Source organism: Plectropomus leopardus, chromosome 21, assembly GCF_008729295.1.
Source record: "Plectropomus leopardus isolate mb chromosome 21, YSFRI_Pleo_2.0, whole genome shotgun sequence".
Lineage (NCBI taxonomy): Eukaryota > Metazoa > Chordata > Actinopteri > Perciformes > Serranidae > Plectropomus > Plectropomus leopardus.
The window spans coordinates 11,219,755-11,246,617 of NC_056483.1; the positions used below are offsets into that span (position 1 = coordinate 11,219,755).

General features: G+C 40.4%; 1 protein-coding gene across 2 annotated transcripts in view; it reads right to left on the reverse strand.

Moving 5' to 3' along the window:
- The window catches only part of arfgef1 (ADP-ribosylation factor guanine nucleotide-exchange factor 1 (brefeldin A-inhibited)), a 65,704-nt gene that overhangs the window by 9,341 nt on the left and 29,500 nt on the right, over positions 1–26,863 (reverse strand). For both annotated transcript variants that reach the window (XM_042510129.1, XM_042510128.1), the window contains 25 exons: positions 26,296–26,671; positions 24,104–24,229; positions 21,285–21,532; positions 20,685–20,818; positions 16,526–16,760; positions 14,790–14,889; positions 13,558–13,697; positions 13,316–13,424; positions 10,397–10,598; positions 10,186–10,297; positions 8,433–8,638; positions 8,217–8,301; positions 7,927–8,092; positions 7,082–7,233; positions 6,868–6,996; positions 6,621–6,779; positions 5,470–5,614; positions 5,258–5,348; positions 4,869–4,909; positions 4,558–4,727; positions 3,504–3,655; positions 2,347–2,519; positions 1,999–2,159; positions 963–1,093; positions 600–729 (listed from right to left, as the gene is read on the reverse strand). In XM_042510129.1, the coding sequence (XP_042366063.1) occupies positions 600–729; positions 963–1,093; positions 1,999–2,159; positions 2,347–2,519; positions 3,504–3,655; positions 4,558–4,727; positions 4,869–4,909; positions 5,258–5,348; positions 5,470–5,614; positions 6,621–6,779; positions 6,868–6,996; positions 7,082–7,233; positions 7,927–8,092; positions 8,217–8,301; positions 8,433–8,638; positions 10,186–10,297; positions 10,397–10,598; positions 13,316–13,424; positions 13,558–13,697; positions 14,790–14,889; positions 16,526–16,760; positions 20,685–20,818; positions 21,285–21,532; positions 24,104–24,229; positions 26,296–26,671 (3,873 nt within the window). The remainder of the gene's footprint in view (positions 1–599; positions 730–962; positions 1,094–1,998; positions 2,160–2,346; positions 2,520–3,503; positions 3,656–4,557; positions 4,728–4,868; positions 4,910–5,257; positions 5,349–5,469; positions 5,615–6,620; positions 6,780–6,867; positions 6,997–7,081; positions 7,234–7,926; positions 8,093–8,216; positions 8,302–8,432; positions 8,639–10,185; positions 10,298–10,396; positions 10,599–13,315; positions 13,425–13,557; positions 13,698–14,789; positions 14,890–16,525; positions 16,761–20,684; positions 20,819–21,284; positions 21,533–24,103; positions 24,230–26,295; positions 26,672–26,863) is intronic.

The following is a 26,863-nucleotide window of genomic DNA, read 5'->3' on the forward strand; positions in this document are numbered from 1 at the left end:
AGTTAACATATCATTGAGATACCATAAATACAAATGAAAAAATTCTAGTAAAAAAATTTAGATGTAGAAAATGTATATTTATGTGTATATGTATGTTTATGTGTATATGTATGTTTATATCTACACTACGTGTAGGTCTGTTGGGAGGATGCCATGTTGCACCGACAGTTGCCCAGAATGGACAAACCAAAAACTTTATTTAGTGTTTTTTACTGGTTTTAATCACCTGGTCAGAGGAAAAAAAAAATTCTAGATAATTTGGCTCCTGCAAAAAACCTCCTTAACGTCTGCATCTTAAGTTAACAGAAAAAGGTGAGCACACATGAGCAGGTGCTGGGCTAGCTTATTGTCTCCGACATGCCAAACAGTATTGGAAAAACACTAATTTGTAACATGAATCTGCTTTGTTTAGTGTTTTTACAGCTTTAAATCACCTGGTCCCTTTGTTTTGGAAAGGAAGAGACCTCTGTAGATAATCGTCACCGCTAGATGCCACTAAATCCCCATAAATCTTTCACACTGCTCCTTTAATATTTGAGCTATCCGGCTGTAAAACAGGATCTGAAACAGCTGTTGATGATCAAAGCCTTGTCGTGTACCTCAGTCTGCTGCTCAGGTAGCTTCATGTTGTCAAAGATCCTGAAGACAATTCTGAACAGGTCTTGCCACCAGTGTTTCTCAAAGGTGTGTCCGTAGGTCTTCATCACTTCAAACATCACCGTCAGCCCCCTGAGAAATGCACACAGTCAGATTTGTTCTTTCCCTGACATTATAGCTGACATTTGCCTTAAAACAAACATGCATTAGTCTTTTTTTAATCTATTGGATGTGCAGCTGCATGCCTTTATTGCTGCCTTCACACTCTTTTGAAATCTAAATTGATAGATGTTAAAGTATACAGTTTAATGCCTTTAATAACGCCCACTATCTGAAATAGCAGGCTAAATGTGAAACCCGCCTACCTGGTCCTGACATCCAGCTTACACCTGTTGATAATGCAGGAGAGCTCGAAGAGAATGGGGAACCACCCCCGCACCCACACGCGGTCCTCAGGCGCTACATTCATGTCATCACTGGTGTAGTCTTTGAACGCCTACCAAAGAGAAATACAAGCCGTGTTCACCATCTCTGCCTCGGGAGAGGATTAACCCTCCTAAACAAATGCACATTTCCGTAGACACTGTACATGCCCCTGTTCTGCACTATTAGCACTCTCTTTCATGCTTTCCGGATGCACACGTTCTGTCTGTCTGTGATGTTAAGGGTGAGAAAATGAGTATGCAAAGCTGTGGCAGCAAACATGTATGATACACACTGGATGATGTCAATAGATGATGGAACATGCTCCAGAGTCCGTGCAAGGCATTTTATTTTGAAAATTGACCGGATGCACTGCTGCTTGACTTCCTGCCTGGTATGATCTGCTCTGTCTGGCTTGATGTGGCTGCTGTCGGTCTCCGGCAAAAATAGACGCGGATTGTATTTTACGCAGAGCAGAGCTGTGAGCCACGTCTGAGACACTACTGAGACGATTAGAGGCGCACCTGGTAGAATCATTGATTGTCATTGATTGTCTTGAACGTCCAGGATCCGCTCTGGAGGCCGTGCCGTGGCCATAATGTGCCATTGACGGACCCGGTGGAATTTAGGGGTTAAAGTCGTTCCCTGGCTGCACTGAGATGTGACAGATTAAGAAACACTGACCAATCAGAACTGACTGGGTCTTTTTTGGGAGGGGGGCTTAAAAAAACATGCGCTAAACGGAGCATCAGGTAGAGGGTAAGTGCAGGTGTTTCAGCACAGACAGTATGAGGAATATAGTGTCTTTTGAACATTAAACATGTAAACATGTTCCAGAAACCCAAAGTACAAGTATGAACCTGAAATTTAGTATAATAGGTCTCCTTTAAGTCAATGCATTTGGTCTCATGGTCAGTGAGAACATTGCATAGAGCACCTCTGCAGTAAGCAGTAAATTGTTCAGACTCTGACACCAACCTGTGGCCTCTCTGAGACGTATTTGGCGCAGTGTCGGATGAGGCGGATGGCTTCCATGCTGGTGTCTGGGAAGGAGGCATTACAGGCAAACTCTGACAGACACTTAACAGCGTCCTGGAAGGAGTCGATGGTGGCCGCAAAGTGCTTTTCAAATACATTCGCTGGGAGACGGAAAGAAGGAGATTAAGAGGGTGGAGGGAGGTACAGATAGATGAAGGGGAAAGAAACAGAAAGATCACATCAAAAAAATCTGATGATAACAAGATGAATATTTAAAAAAATAATTTGTCATTTAGGTTGTCATTTAAGTTTTTACATCTTAGGTGTCACTGTGTGTGCTGGACTTACTGACGATATGGCCGGTAGTCTGGAAGGCCAGTTCTACAATGCTCTCGTCCTGGTCCGAAGCAGCCAGGTGGAAGACAGAAAAAATGTTCTTCCAGCCTGAGCGGATGTTCGCTGCCTGGGAGTTAACCATCTGAGCTATACAACGAACCACCATGTCTCTGATGGTTGGAGACCTGGACAGGAAATACAGGGAGACAGGAGTGAATTTGGGATGGAGGATAAACAAAGAGAAAAAGAGTTGAGGAAGAGGAGTACATGGAAGGAGTCAAATGGCAGAGCATCACATGAAGAAGCATGTGAAAGAGAGACGCGGGGAAAAGAAATTAGGAAGCATTAAGAGTCAATCCATTAAAAAGAAGGAAATTTATCTCTTCATTGATGTTAATTATCGTTAAAAGCTCTTGATAAGCCATTTTCAGGCAGCATCATTAATCCAGCACTGGCTAGTCTTAGCACGACAGGTTTTTACTGTTGCCATAGTGAAGAGCATTGCTAATTGCTCAGTAGTTATGAATGAGGGAAGAGCTCTGCCTCCGCTTAGCATTGCACACGCACACACCAACACAGTGGAGGGCAGCGAGTCTAATGGACACACTGCGCTGCAGGGTTTACGTGGCTGCCTGCCATCTCCTCTCTGTTGAAGCTCTCAGCCTGTTCAATCTGTGGGTGGATTTATACTTACACTGCTACTCCCTCTTTCACATGAATGAAAAGTGTGCTGCAGTAAAAGTGCTTGCACGCAGACAGCAAAATTAAGCTAATTTATAACTGATAGCCGTCTGAAAATCCATTCAAGACTTAGTCGGACCAGAAAAAAAAGGGCCTTTTACATGAATTCACTGAAAGGGTAATGCAAACAGACTGAAATGGGTCAAGCAAAATGTTTGCTGCTTTTCTGAGTGAACAGTATGCTTACTCACTGCTATAAGAGAGACACAGAGAGTAGAGACAGAGGAAGGAAGAGAGTGAATAACAGACGAGCTGCTACAGAGGCTGAAGGGAGGAGGGGAGGAGGGGAGTGCGAGTCTGCAGCCATGTGAGAAACAGCCCAGAAATAGTAACTACTCAAAGACACAGTAGAGGTCTTGTGTTCGCACCACCCGCAACCACAGATTTACATGGGAGGAGTAACATCAGCTCCGAGTGTATTACTTCACCTGTTCTTTTTCATGATGTGCTCAAAAGGCCTCAAAAAGTCCTTCTGGAATCTGAAGTTAGCCAGCTCCCCCTTCTCCAAAAATTTCATAGACAGTTGTCTCAGGGAGTCCACTGCGAAGATTGCTACATCTTCATTGGAGTTACAGCCAACCTGCATGAAGAGAAAACACATTTCAGTAACATTACACAGTTTATAGTGTTGGGTTTTTTTTTACATTTGAGACTTGCAACTCTGGCTATTTTCATTACTGATTAAACTGCCAATTATTTTCACAATAAAATAATATGATTAAGTTTTTGGTCTATAAAATGTCAAAAAAATGAAAAAAAAGGCTCATTGCAATTTTCCAGAGCTTAAAATGTGTTTTCTCCAAATTCCTTATATGTCAATCCTATGGTCCAAAACCAGAAGACTATCATACATTTACTACATCATCCACTATTTGCAATCATAAATGATGAAGAAAAGCAGCAAATTTTCATATTTAAGAAGCTAGAATCAGCAAATTTTTGACATTTTTGCTTGAAAAATGCCTGAAATGGTTTAGCAATTATCAAAATAGTCAGCTGTTTTTCTTTCCATTGACTAATCATTGCTGTTGTAGTTGAAACTGAACAAGCATCTACTGTAGATGCATTAGATGCCCTGCAAAAAAAAAAATGAAATCCACTTTTCAAAATGATAAATGGCTATTTTGAAGATTTGATTTTACACACACTAAACCCAGTTTGCAGCCACTCAGTGAGAAGCAGAACCTCAGTGAGAGATGTGTCCTTGAATAACAAACTAACAGAAAGCTTTTCTGGCAACAATTTGTGTTTATCAGTGACTGAAATCAGCCTTCTGTAAAACAGAAGGTGGGAGAGAAAGTAAACAGTCCTCTGCAGCTCACTTGGTTGCTCCCCAACTAAGGAAGTTTTTTCTCACTCATTATTATTAATGACGCCATTTTCAGTAGTTTTTCCATACAAAAGAACTATAACATATCCATGTCTTGAAAATCTGCTTCTGTTTCACGATCTCCACCCCTGGAGAAATCATCCCTCACCCACCTTGTTGAAGTGATCTCCGATAACCTCCCAGATCCTGGACCACTGCAGTCTGATGCGGCCCATGTTGTAGTAGGAGATCTCGACTATTTTTTGCAGGCTGAACATGCGTGGGTGTGTGGGCGAGGCCAGCTCATCCATGGACACAGCACACAGCCAGCGCACAAAATCAACTGACGAAAAGAAAAAAGATGTTGGCAATGAGCAAACAAAGGGTCCTTTGCGCGGGCAAAGTGACGCACAACGATAAAAAAATAGCTATAAATTACCTGTCCTTGAAACAATAAGAATTAAAAACTGTATCTCAGACTCACCTATTGCATTACCATCCAGTCTGGTAGAACCGGTGAATATCCTAAAGCAGACAAAATGTGACAATTAATATCACAAATTGAATGGTAAGATTTGTTTTTCTGCTATAAACATAAAGGGATATAAACTACCTCTGAGAAGAAGATGTTTGCTCCAGACTTACAGCATAACCAGTTAACAGTTAATGTTTAAAGTGTCTCTCAGTGTGTTTTTTGTAATAATTCAACATTTTCTCCTTCTAAATGTCCATAGTTTGTACTATAAATTATGACCAACATAATAATTTATTCAGTATGTCACAGTGTGGTGCACTGAGATGGAGTTATATGAAAAAAATAGTTGTCCTGATTTTTTTTGGTTGTCTTTTTGCAGATCAGTATGTCTACAGTACCTGTCCACAGCCACCACCACACTCTGAGAGCTGGTCTCTCCGATGGACTCCTGAATGCTGGCGATCTGCTTACGGTCCACTGTCCCTCCAACTGCAGAGCAAAGGACAGCTTGTTTTATGGTAAGGAATTGAGTGTATACCGATTGATTTATCAAAAGTTTAGCTTCACTGGACAAACACTTCACAGTATGTATTCATGAGACGGTGCTGACCTAGACCCAGGTACTCATCATTGCTCTGCTCCTTTGTACTCGTAATGAAGCCCTCTTTGCCCCGCACTGTCCCTGAGATGTAGCGTGCCTTCACCCCCGTACCGATCAGCTGAGCCAGCTCCAGCTGACTGATGCACTTCATGATCTGGAAGAGACATGACCAGGGCTATTTAGGGAATGAATGCATATAGAAAGTAATAGCAAAGGACACAAGGAAAAATGAATTGAAGAGAGGTGGATGAGAAGATATGTGTTCAGATGGAAAAGGTGGAAAAATCCAATAACAACGTCCAACTGGCGGCTGTAAAATACCCCAAAACCCAACTAACGAGCAGCTTTGACTGCATAGCGGTTAGGGAGGTATCATCAGTGAAAAGCAAAAACATCAACACGTATAGTCATCTTTAACCCGTTGAAACCTGAAGATACATCACTTTCTTGACTGCTTTCAGACACCTTGTATTTAAAAAATCTAGGGAAAAAAAGCAGGGGGAAAAATATATTTATAATGATCAAAATTTCAGATCTAAAATTACATTACAGAGTTGTTTAGTTTGAAGCACTTTTTCCATTTTGTTCCTTGTTGTGTCAAAGGGTTAAGATACACCTTTATTTTGAAATGCCCATGGCACTTCTGCGTCACCCTTTCTAATCAAATGCACTGCAGGTAATAGAATGCAGCCAAGAAAAAGACAATGTGGACGTTTACTGATGTTGTTTGCAAACCTGTGAATTATATCAAATCAAAATTGTATTATGGCGGACTTTGTGATATCAGCATATATTAATCAATGCCCTACCATTAAATCATTTAAAGTCATACCAGTCATTTTGCTTCAGTCAGCATCTATTCTACATAGGTGTAGTTTAAAACCTGTACTGCTAGTTTGGAGAGAAACAAATATGAAATAGATTAAACTAAAAATGTGCCTTATCTTGTCATCATCTACTCAATGTTTAGACATCTTTGTAAAGTAATAACCCACTACAGACTGTTAGTTTGATTCATGCTGTGCCTGGCAACAACTCTAAGCTTTTCTAAAACAAATTACATACAATCCTGTTGAGAAGTGAGACTCCTCCTTTCCCGATCCAAGCTCATTGCTTGGATCGGGAAAGGAGGACGGAAGATAAGACAGTAGACAGCAAACCTCGTGCCAGGAGTTGCCCAGGTAGTTGCCATCAGTGTGGGCCACAGTGATGAGGGTCTTGATGGTGTCAATGTTCTTCTGCTTCATTTCGGAGATGCCAGAGCTGGCTGTGAGCAAGGTAAACCTGGCCAGGGCCTGCACATACGCATCCCGTTCCAACTGAGACAAAAAGAGAAGGCAGTGTGTCAAAATGCTGCAAGGGACAAGATACAGCAAGACGTTAATCCTTCAGTTAGGACGGCAGTACCTGTATGCAGAAGATGCACGCTATCCTGATGGCACAGCGGATGCCCTCTAGACACAGTGAGGCTACCTCAGTGTCATCGCAGTCCTGGAGACCCACACTGAAAGCTGCCAAGAAGGGTGTCCATGCCAGCTGAGGAGAGACAGAGGGATGAGTACAGTTTGTGCGTGACTCTGTGTATTTGCCTCAGAGATTTGTGTGTATCTATGTGTGCTACCTTGAACATGGGCCTGACGTGCTCCAGATGTGTGGCGCTGGTGAAGGGAGCCTGGACGTGGCTGACCGCCTCCATCAGAGCTTTGGCTGTCTTGGCCATCTGCTCCATCTCCACATTATACAGCAGACGCCTCTGCTTCTCGCTGGCCACACCTTAACAACAACGCAAACACTCAGAGGTTTTAACAGGAAACAAATAATCTCAAAACACTGCAGCCTTTTATCTAAAAAGCTCTGCAAAGTGTCAAAAGGAGACTGAATTATCGAGAGACAAACAATGACAATAGCTCTCTTCATGCCTATTCAAATTTGAAGCCACTCATTTAAGTGTTTTTCACAGAACAATTGATGGCAAACGAACAAGTCAATGTTCTGTCTATTGTATATTTTCATTACGCTTCCAAAAGAGTACCAGCATTGAACATAACCCTTTGATTCAATGTGTTTTTTGTAATTTTCTTCTCTTCCTGTGCTGTGTGCTCAAAGTATTCAAAATCATTACTGCAACACAGACTAAGGCTGCAACCAAAGATTATTCTCACCGTAAATTAATATCTAGATCAATCAACTCAGGCTGTTCTACATGTTACTGTAGGCCCAGTTTAATATGCAATTCAAACTTAGTGGAGGGTCCCTGCTCCGTCTCTCTTTCCTTGGCCTGAACAACATTGAAAACCCCTGACTTAAACTCACTTATCAAATTAGATGGCGATAAATGTAATAGTTGGCAACCAATCGATAAATTGTTGCAGCTCTAACAAAGACATCAAGTACAGGGCTCTGGATAATACCTGGAGTCTTAGAATTTATTACATCTCTGAGACGTCCCACAGCAGCAAGACTCACTCTGCTTGTTGGATTTCATGGTGAGCTCCTTCGTCTCCTTCATTGCAATCTTTTTCCCGGCAATCTCGTCGTAGATGGCCGAGAGATATTCCTCAGGCAGATCTTTGCTGTCGTTGATGCCGCGGTTCATCTTGATGTATTGCTCTTTTGTCATTTTATTCTTCACCTGTGCAGGCGACAACAAGGATACGGGTCAAAAGCTGCTTGTGCAATCCCGGTGATTTATGTTGCACTGATTTCTGAGGAAATGACTGCTGTCAGAACATTCCCAAAGGCTGCCAAACGCTTACCTGTGGACTGTGAAGGTCTGTTGTCAACATAATGATCGAGTAGGCAAGGACGTATGCGGTGTCAGCACTGGCAAAGAGGGTTTGCCTGAGATTGAGGGGGAGAGGAGGGTAGGGAACAGAATGCATATTAATAGCAGCATGTTGTATGTGGGTCATGTTAAATCAAATTCAGCTATTTCCATAGTAAGGATTTTCCAGCCACAGTTGAAAACTCACCCCTGATTGCATTCAAGATATCTCGCTGCAAATTTCTCCATGAGCCGGTCAATCTTCTGGGCCTCTCCGGGGAGCCGAAAGCCCTCTAGGAACATCCTCAGTGCAGAAACAAAGTCTTTGCCCTGGAAGTCCATTTGATCCACATAGGCGTACATCACCTCTTTATTGAAACGGTCATTATCCCCTAGGAATTCTCCCACTTGAGTCTAAGAGAGCAAAAGTTAGAGGTCAGTCTTATTTTAACATACTTCAATGAAGCATACAAATTAGAACATGACAGAAAATCCTGCCCAAAGAACCAAAAGGCTGTACCATTACACCCCATGTGTCCAATTTGGTTTGAACTGACTGAGAACTCCAACCTCTTACTGGAATTGCAATAAGTTGCTCTTCAGTCATTATTTCTCTCATCATAAGAGAGAAAAGAGGACGAAAACTGACTTCAACACTGTAAAAGAGCAAATTATTTGTCTGCCTTTTCAGTCAGTGTGGATTACATAAATACATGTTAGACTTTCATGTTTATCCACTCTGCTTTGGAGCAACTGCATCTAAGGGCCCCTGTTTCTGACCAGATGTTATGAACGCGCTTTAATGCTGATTACCGCTGTGCGCAGACACCCTCGAGGCTGTCCAATCAAAGCGAGTGTGCTCCTCATTAACATTTACGCTGCTGGTGGACAGACATTAGATAATAGTGCAGCTTCTGTGGGGTTTGGCTGGCAGAGGCACAAGGCAGAAAGTGCAGTCTGTTGAGCTGGTCGGCCATTTGTTAATTTGCCAAGCACTTTACCTCAGCTGGTGGACGCTCATTTTCTTTAAGACTTCACAAACAAGTTCAATAAAAGGTGCTGGAGCTGAATGAGCTTTCTATTGTCCATTAGAGCATTAGAGACTTTTGCGACAAACTTCCTACCCCAGACTAATTTCTTTGATCTGAGACATAAGCCTTCCAGCCGACACAAAGGTGGAGACTGGAGATGATGCTGATGCAGTGGCGATCCTAAACTCTGGTCATACTGTAGCTAGAATGGACCCACTCAGGGTTTTTTGGGGAAGCATCGCTGCAGTGTACATTTCGTTTATAGGGGGTTTGATGGGGTTTATCGTTATAGTCATTGCAAAATATGACAATTTGAGTGGCCATCAGGGGCCCCTTTTTCAAAAATGTTTTGGGCGTCAAGCTCAAATTGAGGTTTATCATAGCATAAAACACATTCATTTATGTTTCTCTTCTTCACCACAACCTTCATTGTGGTTTATAGAAATTGTCCCATCAGCACTATATTTATGCCACTCTTCTGTTTGCTACACAGTGCATGTGTTTGGGGATAAATGCATCACATCTGCACCTGAAAAACTGGACCAATTTTCTGGACAGTGGCTCCTCGCATGTTTTTGTTGAATAGTGCAATCATTTAATCTACTCTTGGATTTCAAAAGATGGACCAATTGAGGGCACATCCAGGCACAAATACTCAGCTGCAAGACAAAAAATACTTCACTGCAGGGCACAAAGCAGGTCTACATGGTGTTAGGCACCAAATAAAAAGTCTATTACTTTTTTCCTCTTTTCAAGGCAATGTTTCGATCTTTGTCAGACTCTTCCCACTCTAGGATTTCCTCAAGTGGAATAATCTATCAGTGCACCTCGTCTGAGATTAGTTGTGTAGTTTGTGCACCCTAATGTTAATGTGTCGGAGCAGCACTCACTTTAGCTGTGAAATTAAATGAAAACACGTTGAATTGTTACCGAATCAAGCCTCTCTTCCTGGTGCAAGAACTGAGCAAGATCCTCTGGGGTTGTACCCAGCATGCCTTGCTCTTGAAGGTACTGGATTCCTCTCTTTGGTTTCTTGTTGAACCTGTGCAGAGTCCAGAGACACAGAACACCCTGTAGCTGGTGCAGCATCACATTAACAGCAGGATAAATTAAGAATGTAGGTGTTCTTAGTGAAACTTACAGGTCAATGCCTTGCTCGATGATCTCCTTTTGCTGTTTGAGGACCTCAAACTGCTCGGGGTTGTCAGTACCTGACATCTGGGTGCTGTAGCTGCCGATGCCAGATGAAGCTGTGGAGTCCAGAGAGTTAATGCTCCCATAGCGGTTTATAGTCTCCGGGGCCTTGGTCTCTGTGCTCTCCTGTTCTGATGGTTTCTCCTGGCCTGAAGAGAGAAAAAAAAACACCAGATAAGACAAGCCAGAGGGGATGAGAGACAAGTGGAAATACACCAGCTATTTCTATTGTTACTGTAAAAAGCAATTCCTGAAACCACTGAAAAAAGGTGAGAGCTTTTAATTGAAACTCTGTCGCCGGCACAAACTCAGCCTGGAGGCTTAAAACATGAGCTAACTTAAAGCTACTGCAGAGAGACTTCAGTTAATTGAAAGGGGAAACTTCAACACAGAGAACAAAATGACCCTGAGGCCTTATTAACGATTGTTGCTGGCAGGGAGGGTATGCACACTGCTGTTACTCACATGCAAACGGCCTCACTAACTCTGGGAAAACACTTATTCACACAGAGCAGGTGCAGGGCAGGGGATGAGGTGAGGATATTATAAAAGGTGGGTTATCTAAAAAAGCTTCAGGCAGTCAAAGAGGAAGCAGCCGGAATTAAGAGGCCAAGAAAGGTGTTTTTTTTTAAAGCCTGTCTGAAACGAGCTCAGGGATCTGCTGCTGCTGGAGTGGCTCCACCCTGTAACACTGCGCTCGGGCCAGGCGTCTGATTACTCATCGGAAACTCTTTAAAACATTCAGGACAGTCGCAGTAATGTGAGCTGGCAGTGTGTTCCCCATTCTTAAGCTTACAGCGTAGAGAGAAAAGGGTGGAGTACTAGAGGGGGAGGAGGGGAAAATCAATCAAAAGTTAAAGGCCCAGTGTTGCTTTGTCATTTTTTGATAACTTATTTTTCTTTTATATCTCTCTCTTGTTAAGTCATTTCTTTTTTTGTTGGTCATTTCCTTCTTCCTATGTTTTTGAAAGAAATCAAGCCAATTTGCTCAGGTTTCAAAGGGTTAAATCACAGAGTCAGTTTGTTTCGGAAATGCAGGGACCCTGCAGATCATTCAGCTCCTGGTAAAAACCTCCTAAACATCTGGATCTTAAGTTAGAAAAAAGTGAGAACTCATTAGCAGGTGTAGGCTAGTGGCCTGTTTGTGACAAACCAAACAGCTTTGGAAAAACAGTAATTTGTGAAGTGAAACTGTTTTGTTCACTGTTTTGACCAGTTTGAATCACCAGACCAATTTATTTTCTTTTTGAAGTGGAGGGGACCTCTGCAGATAATTACAAAACCTTCTGAACAATGAACACTGAAGGAATTTTAACCAGGAGTTCACGCTTGGCACACTGGTAAAGTTTCAGCTGGTTGCAATTTGCAATCGTTGCCACTAGATGCCATTTAATCCTGCATGCTGCTCCTTTAAGATGTGTAATGAGGAAATATTTTATAGTTTAACAAGTTTATAAGAGTTCATAAAGTGCTTCTCCCATTAGTTAAATAATCAATACATGGTTCTGGTTACAATCTATGGGACATAAGTATGAACCCTACAAACAACACAGGTTATGTAATGCAAGACTAGTACAAAATGATCTAAAGCTACAGACACAACAGGTTTCAAATGAACAATTCCCACCACAGCAACACGTTCTAGCAAAAACTCTGTACTGTTCTACTTGTGTTACCTGCTCTTGCTTTGAAGACATGAAAAAAGGGTGAAAAAATGACACAATAATGTGACAATTAAAAGAGTGAAGGTGACATTTTGTACTGTAACACTGGAATGTATCAAATAATTCAATGAATTGTAATCACAAATCATATCATTGCAAGGAAGAAAATAGTCTGAAATCCCCGACAGCTGGCAGTTTAACATTCAAAATTCAAATCTTGACTCATGAGCTAGATTACTATTGACTGGTCATACATTTTTGGAGTATAACGTCCCTGCAAGTTAACACAACTGCCTCTGCTGGTTAGCCTTGACAGTTTAGCCTGAGGCGAGCCTGTGGTTAGTTCCAGGGGCTTGTGGGATATCTTTTCCAGCCCTTTCACAAAGTTGCACCTGCTCCTTATGTTCAGCTCCTCCTTTGGAAAACAACAGAAATCCTGGGGTGTGCAGAAGACCTAGAGGCCGGTCTCACACACAAGATGTGCTGTGTACATTGTAGATGAGCGTTTCATCCCAGCTCAGCTTCAGGTATCGCTCTGTTTTAGACTAAACCTTCTGGATTAGCCTGTCTGCGCTAGCCTGTGGGCATTACCTCACCGCCTCCTCCGGCTGGAGCTGACTGATGCTCTATTTCCTCCACAGAACGGTAGCTTCCCTGATGAATACCAACTGTCAATCCAACAACTGATTGCAGCCAAGCTGATGGATGTGAGCTTTATCGCTAACCCCAGTTAACCTCAGTGATGAAGTGCTGCCAAAACCCACGCTGATCAGGGGAAAGTCTGGTTATAACCTTGGCAGTCTCATCTCTGACACACTTTCCGCAACACAAGTTCAATTCTCCAAAGACTATTGAGGAAAAACAACAATCTTGGGTTTTACGGGCAAAGCCAGCAAAGCGTTAAATTACAGGCACACAAACAATTCCAGCATGTAGAATCTGTATTTAAACTGTGAGCTTAATTCAAACCACTTCTGATCACGTCTTGATATAGTTATATGGAATACAGCGACATGCATCACTGTACGCAATATAACTACCCCCTCTGCATACATTAATTCTGTCACTTAAGAGTCTATATACTAAATATTTACTCAGTGTGCAGAATCAGAATTAACAGGAAGGTAATTTTCATATTTAGTTCGGGTTTGATAGCTGCCAGAAAGTCTTGATAAATGACATTAGTATTCAGCGAGTCTTACCAAGGCTGGTCTGGGAGTTGGGGTTGACGTATTGGTCTTTACTCCATTCTACCATACATTTCAGGATGGACACAAGACATTCAAGGCCTTTCTTTCTCAGGGTCAGCTCCTAGAAAGGGATACAAAAAACATTAAGCTATTATAAATAACTTAATAATAAATGTTTATTATGTAACCTCTATGGAACAAAAAAGCTTTTTTTTTTTTTTTTAAAAAAAAAAAAAAGGACAGAAAACTATCACCTGTAGGGGTGTTGTGCCAAGCTCGTGGCCCCCGCGACCCTGTGCAATTTTCGAGAGGTCATTGACCAACCGCTCAAATATGTTAGCAGCATTCAAGTCACAATCATAGTTCACGTAGATGTCCACCACACTCTGGGCATCTGAAAAAAAAGATAGTTTGTCAGTGAGAATCTGCAAAAAAAAATTATAATAATAGGTTTATCATAATCATTGAAGATAACCTTTTATTGTTTTCCTTATTGTCTATACATGAAACAAATACAGGCTGTGTACACAGACTTTATAGGGTCTGAAACAAGCTTAAATAATTCAAGGTACTTTATAAACATGAAAGAGGACCTATTGTGCTTTCTTATTTTTTTTTGTCTGTCGCCCAGCAGGGACTCTGAGGTTGACCTGCCCTCTCTCTTCACTGGCGACAGGTGCCAGTGTTTTCTAAGCTGGGTGAGGCAGCTGGAGGTGGTGGAGACAGCAGTTATGAGCCGGTAAGGATTCTTCCTACTCACCTCGGCACACAATATATAACAGTCTGCTGCAGTTAACAGACTCTTATTTCACTGGAAACACACAGATAATTGTACATGATAATACACAGCTGCTCTGCGTATAACATGTAGCCCTAACTAACACAAAGTAGTTAGTTAGTTTGCAGGAAACTTTTGTATTGCCAGGCGACAGCTGTAACTTCCAGCGGTTGTTGAACTGTTGTGAAGTAACAATATCACACTGGAGGTTGTGCTGTTGGACTGTATATCATCAGGGCTCTGATTATCTTCTTATCTTCTTCAACCGACATTATATATATTTATTTATACTGTTATATATTATATATATATATATTTATTTATACTGTATATATAATGTCACAATGTGGTATGCTCACATTAACCATATCCAGAGTTTAAAATAAGGTAAAATTAAGTAAATGCATGAATAAGTAATTCCTGTGACAATAAACTTTAGGCTTTGAGTGTCAAACAGGGTGATACACAACACAGGTGTTCCAGCACAGACAGTATGAGAAAAATCTAATGTTTTTTCAGCCTTAAAGCATATTAATATGGTCTAGTAAAATACCAAAATGAAACTGATAATGAGCACAACAGGTCCTCTTAAAATTACTGAAACCTTTAAAAAAAACACACATATATATATATATATATATATATATATATATATATATATATATATACACGAAAACATTTAACTTACACATATTTTTCAAAACAAACCTGCGCATATTCTAGTGAGGGTTTGTATGACCATCCACTTGTGGTCGTAGGAACTTGTGGACGTCTCAAGAATGTACAGGAAAATCTCCTTGAAGAACACCTGCAGACAGTCATGAGAGGAGGAAACACCATCAGCTGCCTGTATGACCGACACCAAGTACACAAATTATTCTCTGGGTGCCCGCATGAGTTTTCCCGCAGTGGACACAGAAAATACAGCAGGTGGTCATGTCATGCGTTAAAAACTTTGAACCAACTCAGACAGAACAATAAACTGTGGGCAGCAGAATGAAGGTCATAGTTCAGCTCTCAACTGCCCCAAAGTGGAAGAATGTCACACTGCTCTGAGAGAAATCACATCTCCCATACATTATTTACGTCAGCTGCCGCCTGCACTGAGAAATGGAGTCAGACTGTCAGTATCAGGGTATGTGGTGTTCTTCTGACTCCACCACACACAGGCACAAACTCAATTTAAAAAGTGCTGCATGTTTAACATGTCGCAATTAATATATTTTCAATCCTTCAATGTTATTAATTTCCCTGAAAGACTGTCAGCTGTCAGAGAAGGAGCAAAACTGTTGCTTCTCATCAAGAAGTGGTGGGTGGATATATAAATATAGTGACTGCAATCAGCCAACTGGTTCATCCAGTTTTTCCTGCATATATATGAATTGAAATAGAGCTGGGAAAAAAATGAAAAGAAAAGACTGAACACACAGAGACTTCTGCACTGTGGGAGAATGACAGCAGGTAATGGTCGTCAGAAAGGAAGAGAGTGTTTTGGTAGTGGGGACGACCTTCAGTGCATCACTTTAAAAGCTTTCCAGTGAAGATATCTGATTACTGTGAAGCAGCTGCGGAAAGTGTCGACTTATAGTCTGTAGTAGTAGGTTACAAGCACTACATCAAGTGTTAAGTGTAAAAAAACATGAAAAATGTATCTTTTATGATTTCATCACTTTATGGCTTTTTCTTGCTGCCAGCAGAGAAATTGTTGTTTTCTTTACCCTCATGCTTCCAGTCTGAGAAATCTGAAACAAAGCCAGATCTCTGTCCATTCGATAGGACATAACTTCTCTCGGAAGTCTACATCTACAATTACTTTCATCTGACTCAACCTAAATGGCACATTTCAATCTATAAATCATATTGTTTAAGTACATAATTGTGTTACAGTATATAGTAGTAGTAGTAAATAGTTTTAAACAGGAAATGTTATATCAGTTATACATGTAAAAAAAAAATTTTAAATCACATAAAGACTTCAGCTTTTATGCAAGATTTTTTTAAAAAAGTAGTTCTGATTAGTTTTTTTGACAACACAGGCAGCTTATAATGCATCCTATTATTTACACAGAAAATTAAGGTTTTAACATTTAGGTTTTAAACATTCTTTTTTTTGGAGATACTTCAGAAAGCCAGGATTTTTTGAGTTGTGATGACAAATACAATGCAAAATATAATACGCAAATTTTTAAGCATCATAAAAATAAAATAACTCATGTTTTAATATTGAAAAAAAATGTCTGTCAAGACCATTTATTGTCATTTTTACTATGAGGAGATTCTTAATCCATTGGAATAGATGGAAAAAATAGTTTCCTACTCAAAAGATTTTTTTATGATTTATGAGTGCATTTAGAATAGAAAGACACCACTGTGATATTTTTGGCTTGTGTTCAGAAAATATTGGTTCTGAACGGGTTAATAAGACGCTGTAGCAAATATGTTACCTCAATTTGCATCTTGAGATGCGTCTTGAAGTGGGACAGCAGAGTGAGGAAGATGGAGAGCGAGAGTTCGAAGACCTCAGGCACGGAGGAGACGCCGTTCTTAGACAGGGCTACACACAGGTACTGCTTGATGGCGTTAATGAACATCTCGTTCGTCTTGAAAATGGGCCCGGCGTTCTGCAGGATGGAGAGGAGCAGCTGAAGGGACAAGACCTTCGATCGCAGCTCATGGGACCTGAGGCGGGGGGAGAGAAGAGGTAGAGGCTAAAGTAGTGCTTCCATGGATGTGAAGACAGCATATAGCATGGCTTTGTCGGTCAAATTATTAAAACTATTCGTGTAAAGACAGGAGAAAGTACGAGACACATTACTGGTATTATCATGAGGCCAGTCTGAATATTTCAGTAGGGAAGGACGTGATGATATATTGATGAAATTAGAATGCGGTAAGGGAGGAAAGACTGACTGTGTGTATTTCTCTGCATGTAGTGCAGGTCCATGTCTGTATCTTTAGCTCTTACACTGTATTGTGTACCCTAACCCTTTGGGAATGAAGCTGGCGCCTGCATAAAACAACTTGAGGGACTTATTTCAGCCATCTGCTCAAGACTCTGAGAACACATTGTCCAATCGGATGAGCATTAACATTTCAGATGCACAATACGCTCAGCGGGAAAAAACAAAGAAGTCTCACTAAACTGAGCACTTATAGGCAAATTATCTGTCCTTCAAGAAAAGTTACACCTCAAAGAAACGGCAGCGTAATGCACCACGAGACCACATCACACTGCGTTTCTCCATCTGAGAGTTAAAATCTTCAGCAGCCATCAAAGAAATGCTAGGGCAACTAAATCAAAGCCCCACTGTGTGTGGAGCCTCAGCTTGTCTGAACTGTTTTTTCTGCAGCAGCAGGACAGAAAAACTGGAGCTCAAAAAACATACTTTCAGCTACTTTATATGCTGAGATTGGCTGCTCGACTGCAATGTCTTCCATCTCTGGCGAGCAGACAAAGTAGGATTTATGTGGCACAACAGAAATGTGTCTCGACTGCTTCTGCAAGTGCCCAAAAATATGGACATTTTTTTTCTCCCAAAACGGACTCCTTCTGTCAAAATGATACAAAAGCATCCTCACTGTAAACTGTCAACAGAGCAAGAAAAACAAAAGAGAAAAAAAGTAATATATAAATCATGAGTTAAAGAGAATCTGTTCAAAGAAAAATACTATATGTAGATTATTGTTTCTTATACATTAAGTAATGGTAAAAAAATGCACAGATGAATGTAAATCCTAAGGTTTGTATAAAAGACTACATTACCCAAAGTTCTACAGAACAGAAGGGATGACATTCGGGGCCTCTAATAGCACCACAAAATGCACATCACTTACAACCGCTACCTGCCCCATCTCCATGTCCAATTCATGAAATATGTCATGCTTCTAATATTACAACGTTAACAAACCCATAAAGTTTTGCAGTTGAGCGCTAATTGCCATTTTTTGCATGTGATTGCTATTATCCACGTGGCAAAGTAAAAATGTTGCTTTTGTGTCAAGAAGACAGAAGGCAAAATAATGTCAGAGAGTAAGCACGAGCTCTCGGTCCTGACCGTCACGCAGAGGCATTCCTCAAAACTTCAAGCAGGAATTATCCCGTCTGTCGGCGCGCTTCAGTCACCACCAACTCTTTGAAGACGCTAATAATTTCAGAGTAACCATGTGTGGCTTCTAGCGATGCTCTTAATGATTTGGACTTTTTGCTATTGAAGCTCGTTAGTATCTAAAGTATTGCTGCAACTAACCATTGTTATCATTATCGATTAACCTGCCAAGCGCTTAATTGATCGATTATTGTTTCGTCTATAATTTGTCAAAAAATTGTGAAAAATGCTCATCGCAAATTCTTAGAACTCGAAGTGACATTTTCAAATTGCCTCTTTTGTCCAACCAAAAGTCCAAAACACAAAGATTATCACACCTTTACTCTGTTGTACGTCACTTTCTGTGATATATGTCAGAAGATTAGCAGTGAATTGTCACATTTAAGAAGCTAAAAGCAACAAATAGTGGACATTTTTGATTGAAAAATGACTGAACCTTTGAACTGAAAATAATTAATAATTTGTTTTCTTTCGATCAACTTATTGTTGCAGTCCTAATAGAAAGGGGTCGATTTTGCACCAAAATATGTGCAAATAGTACAGGAGAACTGGGCGCCTGGTGGCTCAGTGAATAGATCAGAGGTTATGTCCTCGCCGCAGCGGCTGCAGGTTCGATTCTAACCTCACCCCTCCCCCCCTTCACGCTTGACCCAGAAAAATAATCTAAAAAAACATTTCGTTGTACATTTTGTCCCATAAATCATCATAGCTGTCCCATAACAGGCACAAGATGATACCTCTTGAGACCACGCGTGTACTCTCTGAAGACACAAAGTACTTGATAGTTAATATAGCAATATCGCAGCTTCTCAGCTTTTGTGCTCTGTGCTCTGTGTGTGTGTGTGTGTGTGTTTGTGTGTGTGTGTGTGTGTGTGTCAGAGAGTGAAATGGGCAGAGCAGCCTTGTTAGAAGGTAAAAAGGTTTCTGTCTGGCAGTGACACGGCACATCAGTGCTGAGGTAATTGACGTGGCCTTCATCAGACACACGCATTGCTTTCCTTCATCTCCACCACATTCATTTTGCAACATTATTCAAGAATGGACCAAGGTTACATTTTTCCAACTGACCTAGATTTGGTTTTAAAAGATTCAATAAATAAAAAAAAGCAAACAAACACATATCAAAGTCATCCCACAGACACTATGTTAATTGAGTTATGCAGAGAAACCAGATGCAGGAAATCCTGTTGCACAAAAGCTACTGCTCTAAGGACGAGCCAATCAGATGCTTTCATTTTGGCAAATCAGAGCATGGTCAGAAGTAATATTGCATGATGGCAGAATCTGATTATTTTCCCCTTTCTGGTGCTCTGAAAAGGAGAACAGTTAAAATGGTATTCATGAAACCAGGAAGTGATTCAGAAAAATGCTGGGCGATGCCTCATTGTCTCCCTCATCACCATTCATCAAAACACTACCATAATCTCTGGAGCAATCCTCATTTTAATCCATGACTCATTTCTATTCTTACTCCCAACACACTCGCATTGAATAATAACTGAGCCAACAGAGGGAGTTTTTACAGGGACCTGACTAAGTGTTGAACTACAAATCTAAAATTTCATCAGCCATTTAAAAGTCACACAGCTTTGTAATCAAAGTCTATGATTTAACATATTCCTTTTGGTCAAGCAGTAAACTTTAACATACACATACTGGAAAAGCATCTTTGATTGTTTTCGGAGGCTTTTGGAAAGCTGATCCGCTCATGGCCATCCCTGGAGCAAAAGGCTCATTATTTTTTGCCAATAAGTATGAAAAAATAAATGGCTGTTTTGTTTGGAATTATGCAAAAAAAATAATCCTTTGAGTTTGGAAAATGGACTCTGTATCCACATATGAGTTGTGGCTGACAGAAAAGGCACACACATTATATCTGTAATTTCATAGTGAAGATAGAGGAGGTATGTAAGATATGGGACCATGTGCTGATTTTTTTTCATGGTTCTATAAACATCTGGACGTTTTAGAGAAAAAAAACACCTCGTAAACTACTTTTTATTTAATTTAAATATGCATGTTGTTTTCATCTACGATGTGCTGTGTCCATTTGATCCTTTTTCTCTTTTGTTTGTTAATAGTCCTGCTATGCTAAGGTGTCTACAGGTATCAGACACTTAAATTTAATGCCTTTTGAGACATTTTCAATATAATCTAAAACCAGATTAAGACTATGTATTGACTTTTGAGGCCCAATATTTATTAAATTGAATTTAAGACATTGTAATACTTTTAAGGGACCTGCAGACATCCCATATGCTCTTAAAATGTCAGTGAGTAAATCAGTCATTGAACAAAAAGTTATCTTTTCAGAGTATTTTGTGTCTTAAGGTTATTTCTAAGTCAGACTACTGACGGTTTCTACCCTTCTTTCCAAAATTATTTCATTGACTTAAAGTATACATCTTTCTTTCTCAGAAGGGAATATTAAACAAAAATGACCAAGCACATAATACTGCAATCCCACAGTTTCACACTACATGGACTGAATTCTCACTTGGGATCAGGTGGTCCATCTGACAGCGGTTTCATTGACAGCTTGCAGAGTGAGCGAAAGACAAGAAAGGCATCTTTCTGGAGGATGTGGGAGAATTTTGCACCTGGCGGCTGGCCCGGCGCTGCTCCTGACTCCTACGGAGAAACAAAGACAGTGAAATTAGTGTGCAGATAGCAACATCTTTCCCTGAATGTCAGCCTACAGAACATAAAAAGTGTATTATTAAAATCCTCCCTGTCTATTAGATATGTTTAACCTTGATCACTGAGGAGTGTAATCAGCCATAATTGCAGGCTTCGTATATGGCTTAAAAAGAGGGTGATTACATAAGACATTCCAGGAAATATATTCACCCTTATTGAAGAAACTGGATATAGAAGTCCTCACTGTACAAGTGTTGACAGTCTCTTTCATTATGTTCATTAGATTGTTAATTTTCATCTGACTCTCAGCCAGTGCAGCTTTTCAGCGGGGGCATGATGTTACACCATAAACAAAAATTAAATAATTTCAAAACATTTTATGCTGCTCACTTTAACCAAAAGATGTTATTTACTTAAAGGTATAACAACAATGTCGCAGCTCTGGTCCGTCCTTCACCTGAGTGTCATTGGACGAGAGAGACAGCCTGTCATCAGGCAGCGAGGGGGTGAAGCTGGCAGAAATAGGCGTGCCGGGGATGCCGTTGGCATGGACGTGCTCGCTGTCGCTACCCAGGGTGCCCTCATCCTCCAGGGAGCTCTGGGTGCCCTCTGTCACCGCTTCAGCCGGCTCCGACTCTGTTTGCTCACCCTCGACGCCAGATTCCTTGGTGTCAGAGCAGAGGTTTGTGGGGTCCAAGCAGTGCCCTGTAAAGATGATGGAGCAGGATGGAGTTAGATTGACACACTGATCTCAAGTCTAAATATGATGATACATAAAGGGGACGTATTATGCTGATTTTCAGGTTCATACTCGCATTTTTGGGTGTCTGTTTTCATGGTTACATGCTTTAATGTCCCAAAACACTGTATTTTCCTCATACTGTCTGTGCTCCTATATTCACCCTCTGTCTGAAATGCTCTGTTTTAGTGCCAGTTTCTTTAAGCCCCCCTCCTGAAAAAGCAGTCTGCTCTGATTGGTCAACATATCCAGGTTTTCTTGGCGTCTCTGCACTGTTATTGCAGCCGTTGGAATGACTGTAACAGAGTAAAGTGGCAATTTCTACCCTTAAAAATCACCTTTAAAAGCTTCTACACTAAAATCTGAACAACCCATCATGTTCCAGCAGAAATCCAAAATCCAAAATCAGGGCAAATTAAACAACATCGGCATCCTAGATTACATCTGCAACCTAGATTAGCAATTTAGGCTATGCAATGTAAAATCTGGCAGTACGTCGTCTATTGCAGAAAGCTACATAAAGAAATTCGTCATGAGCTGATGTCAGCTTGTCTTAAAGTAGAAAAAAATATTGTAAACAGAGCATTCAGAACAGTCTGAAGGCTGAGGTTTTGTGCTCACAGGGAATACTTTTAAATATGTTTACCTCATTATTTGAAACTGACCACATTTATTATAAAAATCCAGCTTTTAAACATTGACAGAAAATACAGAAAAGCACATTAGGTCCTTTATAAAACACCTTAAAACATCCTCTACCAGGACTACATGCTTTTTGTCCAGCAACATTAAACAGATCTTAATGTGGAGTCGACATGGCGTTCTAGTCAAGTACAAAGAGCGAAAAACGACGGGGGCACATTAACAAACAGCAGGTTCAACAGCATCCAAGAAAACTTTCAGGTTAAAAGAGGATACTAGAGTGCATTTCTGTTCAGTGTTCCTCCCGACCATTAAAGCCTGTTTGTCAAATTGCTGCTCAAGGGTAAAAGTGTATTTGAAAAAGGAAGCCAAAGCACTATTCTTTTGTGTGTACAAGTTAATGAAGATTTTTTGGCAGTCATGGAAAAAATAAAAGCTTCTTTCAACTTTCACACACAAAGACAGGGTGCTTTGGCTTCCTTTTGTCAGCATCTAAGGGATCTTCAGGGAGCTTGACATGCCCTAAAATTATGGTGGAGCATACCAGGATATATTTTTTTAGCAGAGGACCAGGTTTAGAGACTTTTGCCTCTCCTTTTAGACACATTTTGTACCCAGAGAGCTGCTTGTTATCTATCAAATGGGCACCGGCCTTGAAGCACAGTCAACTTGTCACCTGAGGTACAGCTTATATAGAGAGTGCACCTTTTTCCTTTTTCTATATGGATTTAGAGGTCTAGACACACTGAAGAAATAGCGCTGATGAAGCCCGACGTTGCCTCATGATGACTGTGTCTTGGCCAAAGAGTTGCGCTTGAATACACCACAAAGACTACAGTCAATGACAAACCAGCACATACATTCTGCGCCAGCGTGAGAGGAAATAACTCTTCATACCACCTGGCAGAGGTAGTCTGTACTCATCATTAAAAAGGTGAAACTGGAAGACTGACAGGACAGATCTGAGGTGCTAGTCAGCCAGTTAGTACATAAATAACACAACAAATAGAGAGAGAAAGAACAAAGGATATTTACAGAGCACTGGCAACTAATAACACAAACAGTTACGAAAAGGTTTCTGTTGAAGAGCTCAATGGTTAAAAAAAATTACCTAATATAACAAGTTTGTTTCAATCTCACACCCTTTTGACTTAAGCCGTGTGTTTTCTTTTCTCACTTCCATTTCTCTTCTCTTGCACTGAGCTGAACTGCTAATCAGAGTGATCTCACTTACCGATGGGCTCCAACGCCTTCGACAGTGATTCAACAACTTAATCGGCCCAAAACAGCTGACAATGGCTAAATAGTTTTAATAGAGTGGGACACAGTGCAAAAACTAGGGTTGCAGACTTACACAAACAGCCCGATTTGGTGTGTCAGGGCTCTTAAAAAACAGAGAGTGAATATAATGGGAGAATAAATCAAATGTGTGGCTGATTGCACAGTTGAGCTGCATTCTGCTGGATCTCTTAATCTGCAAGAGATCGTTTTTGCATTTTAAAAAAATCAACTCACAGAAGCAGGTGGTGAATTCAAATAATCTTTTGTTTCATCACAAACAAAGAGTAAGCAAACTAAAAAAAGGGTTTATAGGAGATGCCTTGAACACAGAGCAGAGAGGGTCGTTGAGTACTTGAACTTGCTGTTGAATGAGCTGCTAATGCACCATGACAAATACACTCCTTGACTCTAAGAGGGGTTGTACAAGTAATCCCTTATTTTATGCTCATGCTTTTATTTCCCATTGAAAGTAGCTCAATGACTCTTACATTAGGGATAAAAATGTACTTATAAATAAAGATAAGTATGATTTTATAACACTATCTGTGACTAATTAGCCACTGCCTTAAAATAATTTTATTTTATATTTTTTCAGCAGACAGAAGACAGCTCACCTCCTGCAACAGTATTGACCACCTCCTGTAGAATACTCTGGACGATTTCCTGGGCTTTCTCCTCATAGTTTGGGGTCTCCTCGTCCTCCTCTTCGCCGGCCTCTGGATGCTGCTGGGCTGCTGCATCTAAATAACACAAACGCACATTTTTAAGAAAACACACTCACCCTCTTTGTTGACTAAAAAATGTGCTGAGGGCAATCAACACATCCGATATGCTATAAGCATAGTGCTTTCTGGGCCAGCATCCATAAAGCTACAACGTGATTGACAAACTATTTTTAATCTAGCTCTTTATATTCAACACCAGCTTTCACAGTGAATGAGCCATTGTGGTGCTGGATGTGGTATCAAATGTTTGCAACAGTAAACACTGGTTCAAGCTGTTTTTCTTTTCTTTGAATTTAGTTGCACAAAATGTCAATAGTAAGGCTTTTATCAGGCATATTTAACATGTGACTTTTTATCAGCAAAAACACCTGCTCAGCATGTAAATATACAGGGTTCTCACACATTTTGGTGGACAAAAGGACTTGTCCCACTTGCCTGGCTTTTTTCAAAATTATAAGATTCAAACTCTATTTAAATATAACTTCAGCATCACACACGATGTGATCAAGGACCATTGGAAACTAGAAAATCCCTCAATAATTTCTGCTTTTACAGTTTCTGGCAGTGATAAATTGTTTCATTTTGGCATTTTTTTAAAAACAAAAACATGCATTTAAAAAAAAAAGAAAAGAAAAATGTCAGAAAATGCAAAGGAAAAAAGTTTTAAAAAAGATTAAAAAAATCACTTAAACTGTTTAAAGAAAACATGCCTTCCAAACATGCTTTCTTAAAAAATGAGAACAACTTTTCTGTAAAAATCGCTAAAAAATCGCTAAAAAATAAAAAGAAAGCACTAATTTTTTTTTTTTTTTTTTTTAAATCTACATTCAACATTGCCAAAAATTAAAAGGAAAAAAATCGCCTACATTTTCTGAGGCATGTTTTCTTAACATAACCAGGACATCATCAGCCATTGTATTATATTACATTATTGTAAACACACACTTTTACGCACACTTTTTATTTTCATTTATATTCGTTCCATGACTTTTCCAGGCCTGGAAAATGTGATTGTGAAATCCAGTATTTACAGTGTTAGTAACAGTGTTAGTGGTTAATTTAAGCTCCACCTTAGAACACTGTCAAATCTTTCGTTAGCAACCGTTACTAAGCACGAGGAGACCTGTCAAGCTAATGAACCAGGTGTGCTAATGGGCCCTGCAGGTCTGCTAGCAGATGACCTCAAAGGTTGGAGGAGAGTGTTGTATTTTTTGCTTTTTCTGAGCCAAAAACACAAGACTGGGGATGCCGGATAACAGATAAACAGTGTGGAAGCTTTGACTCGCGGCTGACTACGTCGAAGATTAACCCAAACTCCTGTTTCCTCCACCGACGGTAAGACTTACTACTGTTAGCTAGCTTAGCACATTAGCAAACAAAGACGGCTGGATATTAGTTATAATTTACTTATGTTTTAGCTTTAACTTGTTGCATAGCATTTGAGGATGTTTGCGCTTTAAACAAATAGAAAGCGAAATCATTTAGTCATGTATGAAATAAGATAAAACGTATATTAGATAATTAAAACAATAGGGAGTCATAAATTCACGTTAGCTTAAAATGAAGGAGGTTTCTGCGCACATTTTCATGGACAAAATTTCTTTTTCACGACTTATTAAGGACCCTATTTTTTAATTTCTGGTCTCACTTTTTCAGTGTTTTAAAAAAATCGCACTCAAACTCTTTTTTAACATAATTTAAGCCAGCAACATGAAGAGAGAGACATAACGCAGGGATAAATTGGAGAAACATACATGATGGCAAACAAAACGTTTTCACACATCAGCACATATTAAAGTTGTTTCTTGAACAGCTACACAAAATAAATTTGAAGTTATGATACATTTTGAAGGAGGTTATCAACAGATGATTACTGTAATATATTAATTACACAAAACATAATTCCATGACAAACCAGATATTGGGGATACAGTGATATGTAGAGGCTCAATTTAAAATCGCAAACCAACAGGGTCATTCTGGTATTTTTGTTCTGTTGGTAGACAAAGGGTAAGTAATTAAAGAAAGGATGCAGAATATAAAAATGATTAGTATAATAAAATGCCAGTGTGCAGTCTTACTCTGTGCTGCTGCAGTGGCCTGATCTGCCTCAGTCTGTTCGTTTTCAGCCACACAGAAATCAGAGCCATTTTCTGGATCTGGGCTCTCATAGACGGGCCCCTGCTCTCCTTGCTCCTCCTGCTCCCTTTGCTCCTCCTGCTCCCCAGACACAGACCTGTTGCTGCCCTCTGGGGCGGGTGTCGAGGGTGTGGACGGGGTGGATGGGATGGTGATGCTGGGAGTTGGAGGGGTGACGGGCCCATTGGCCTCCTGGGGCAGACCCTTGGCTGGTGGGTGGATGTGGGCTTGTAGCTGGGGGGAGTCTGGCTCAGTGTGCTGAGTGACCGGGGAGTGCTGCCTGTGCCGCTCTCTCTCCAGCTGCTTCGCTTCCTGTAGCTGCAAGGCGGATTGTGGGACACACACACACGCACATACAAAATAATAAAAACGAAACACACAAACAAAGACGGTACGCACAAAGAAGAACAAAGGCATTCACAGAGCAGGCACATGCAACACACAGAGACGCACACACAGAAAAAGACAGGTTAAGACAATGTAAACAAACTCATAACAGCAATTACAAGT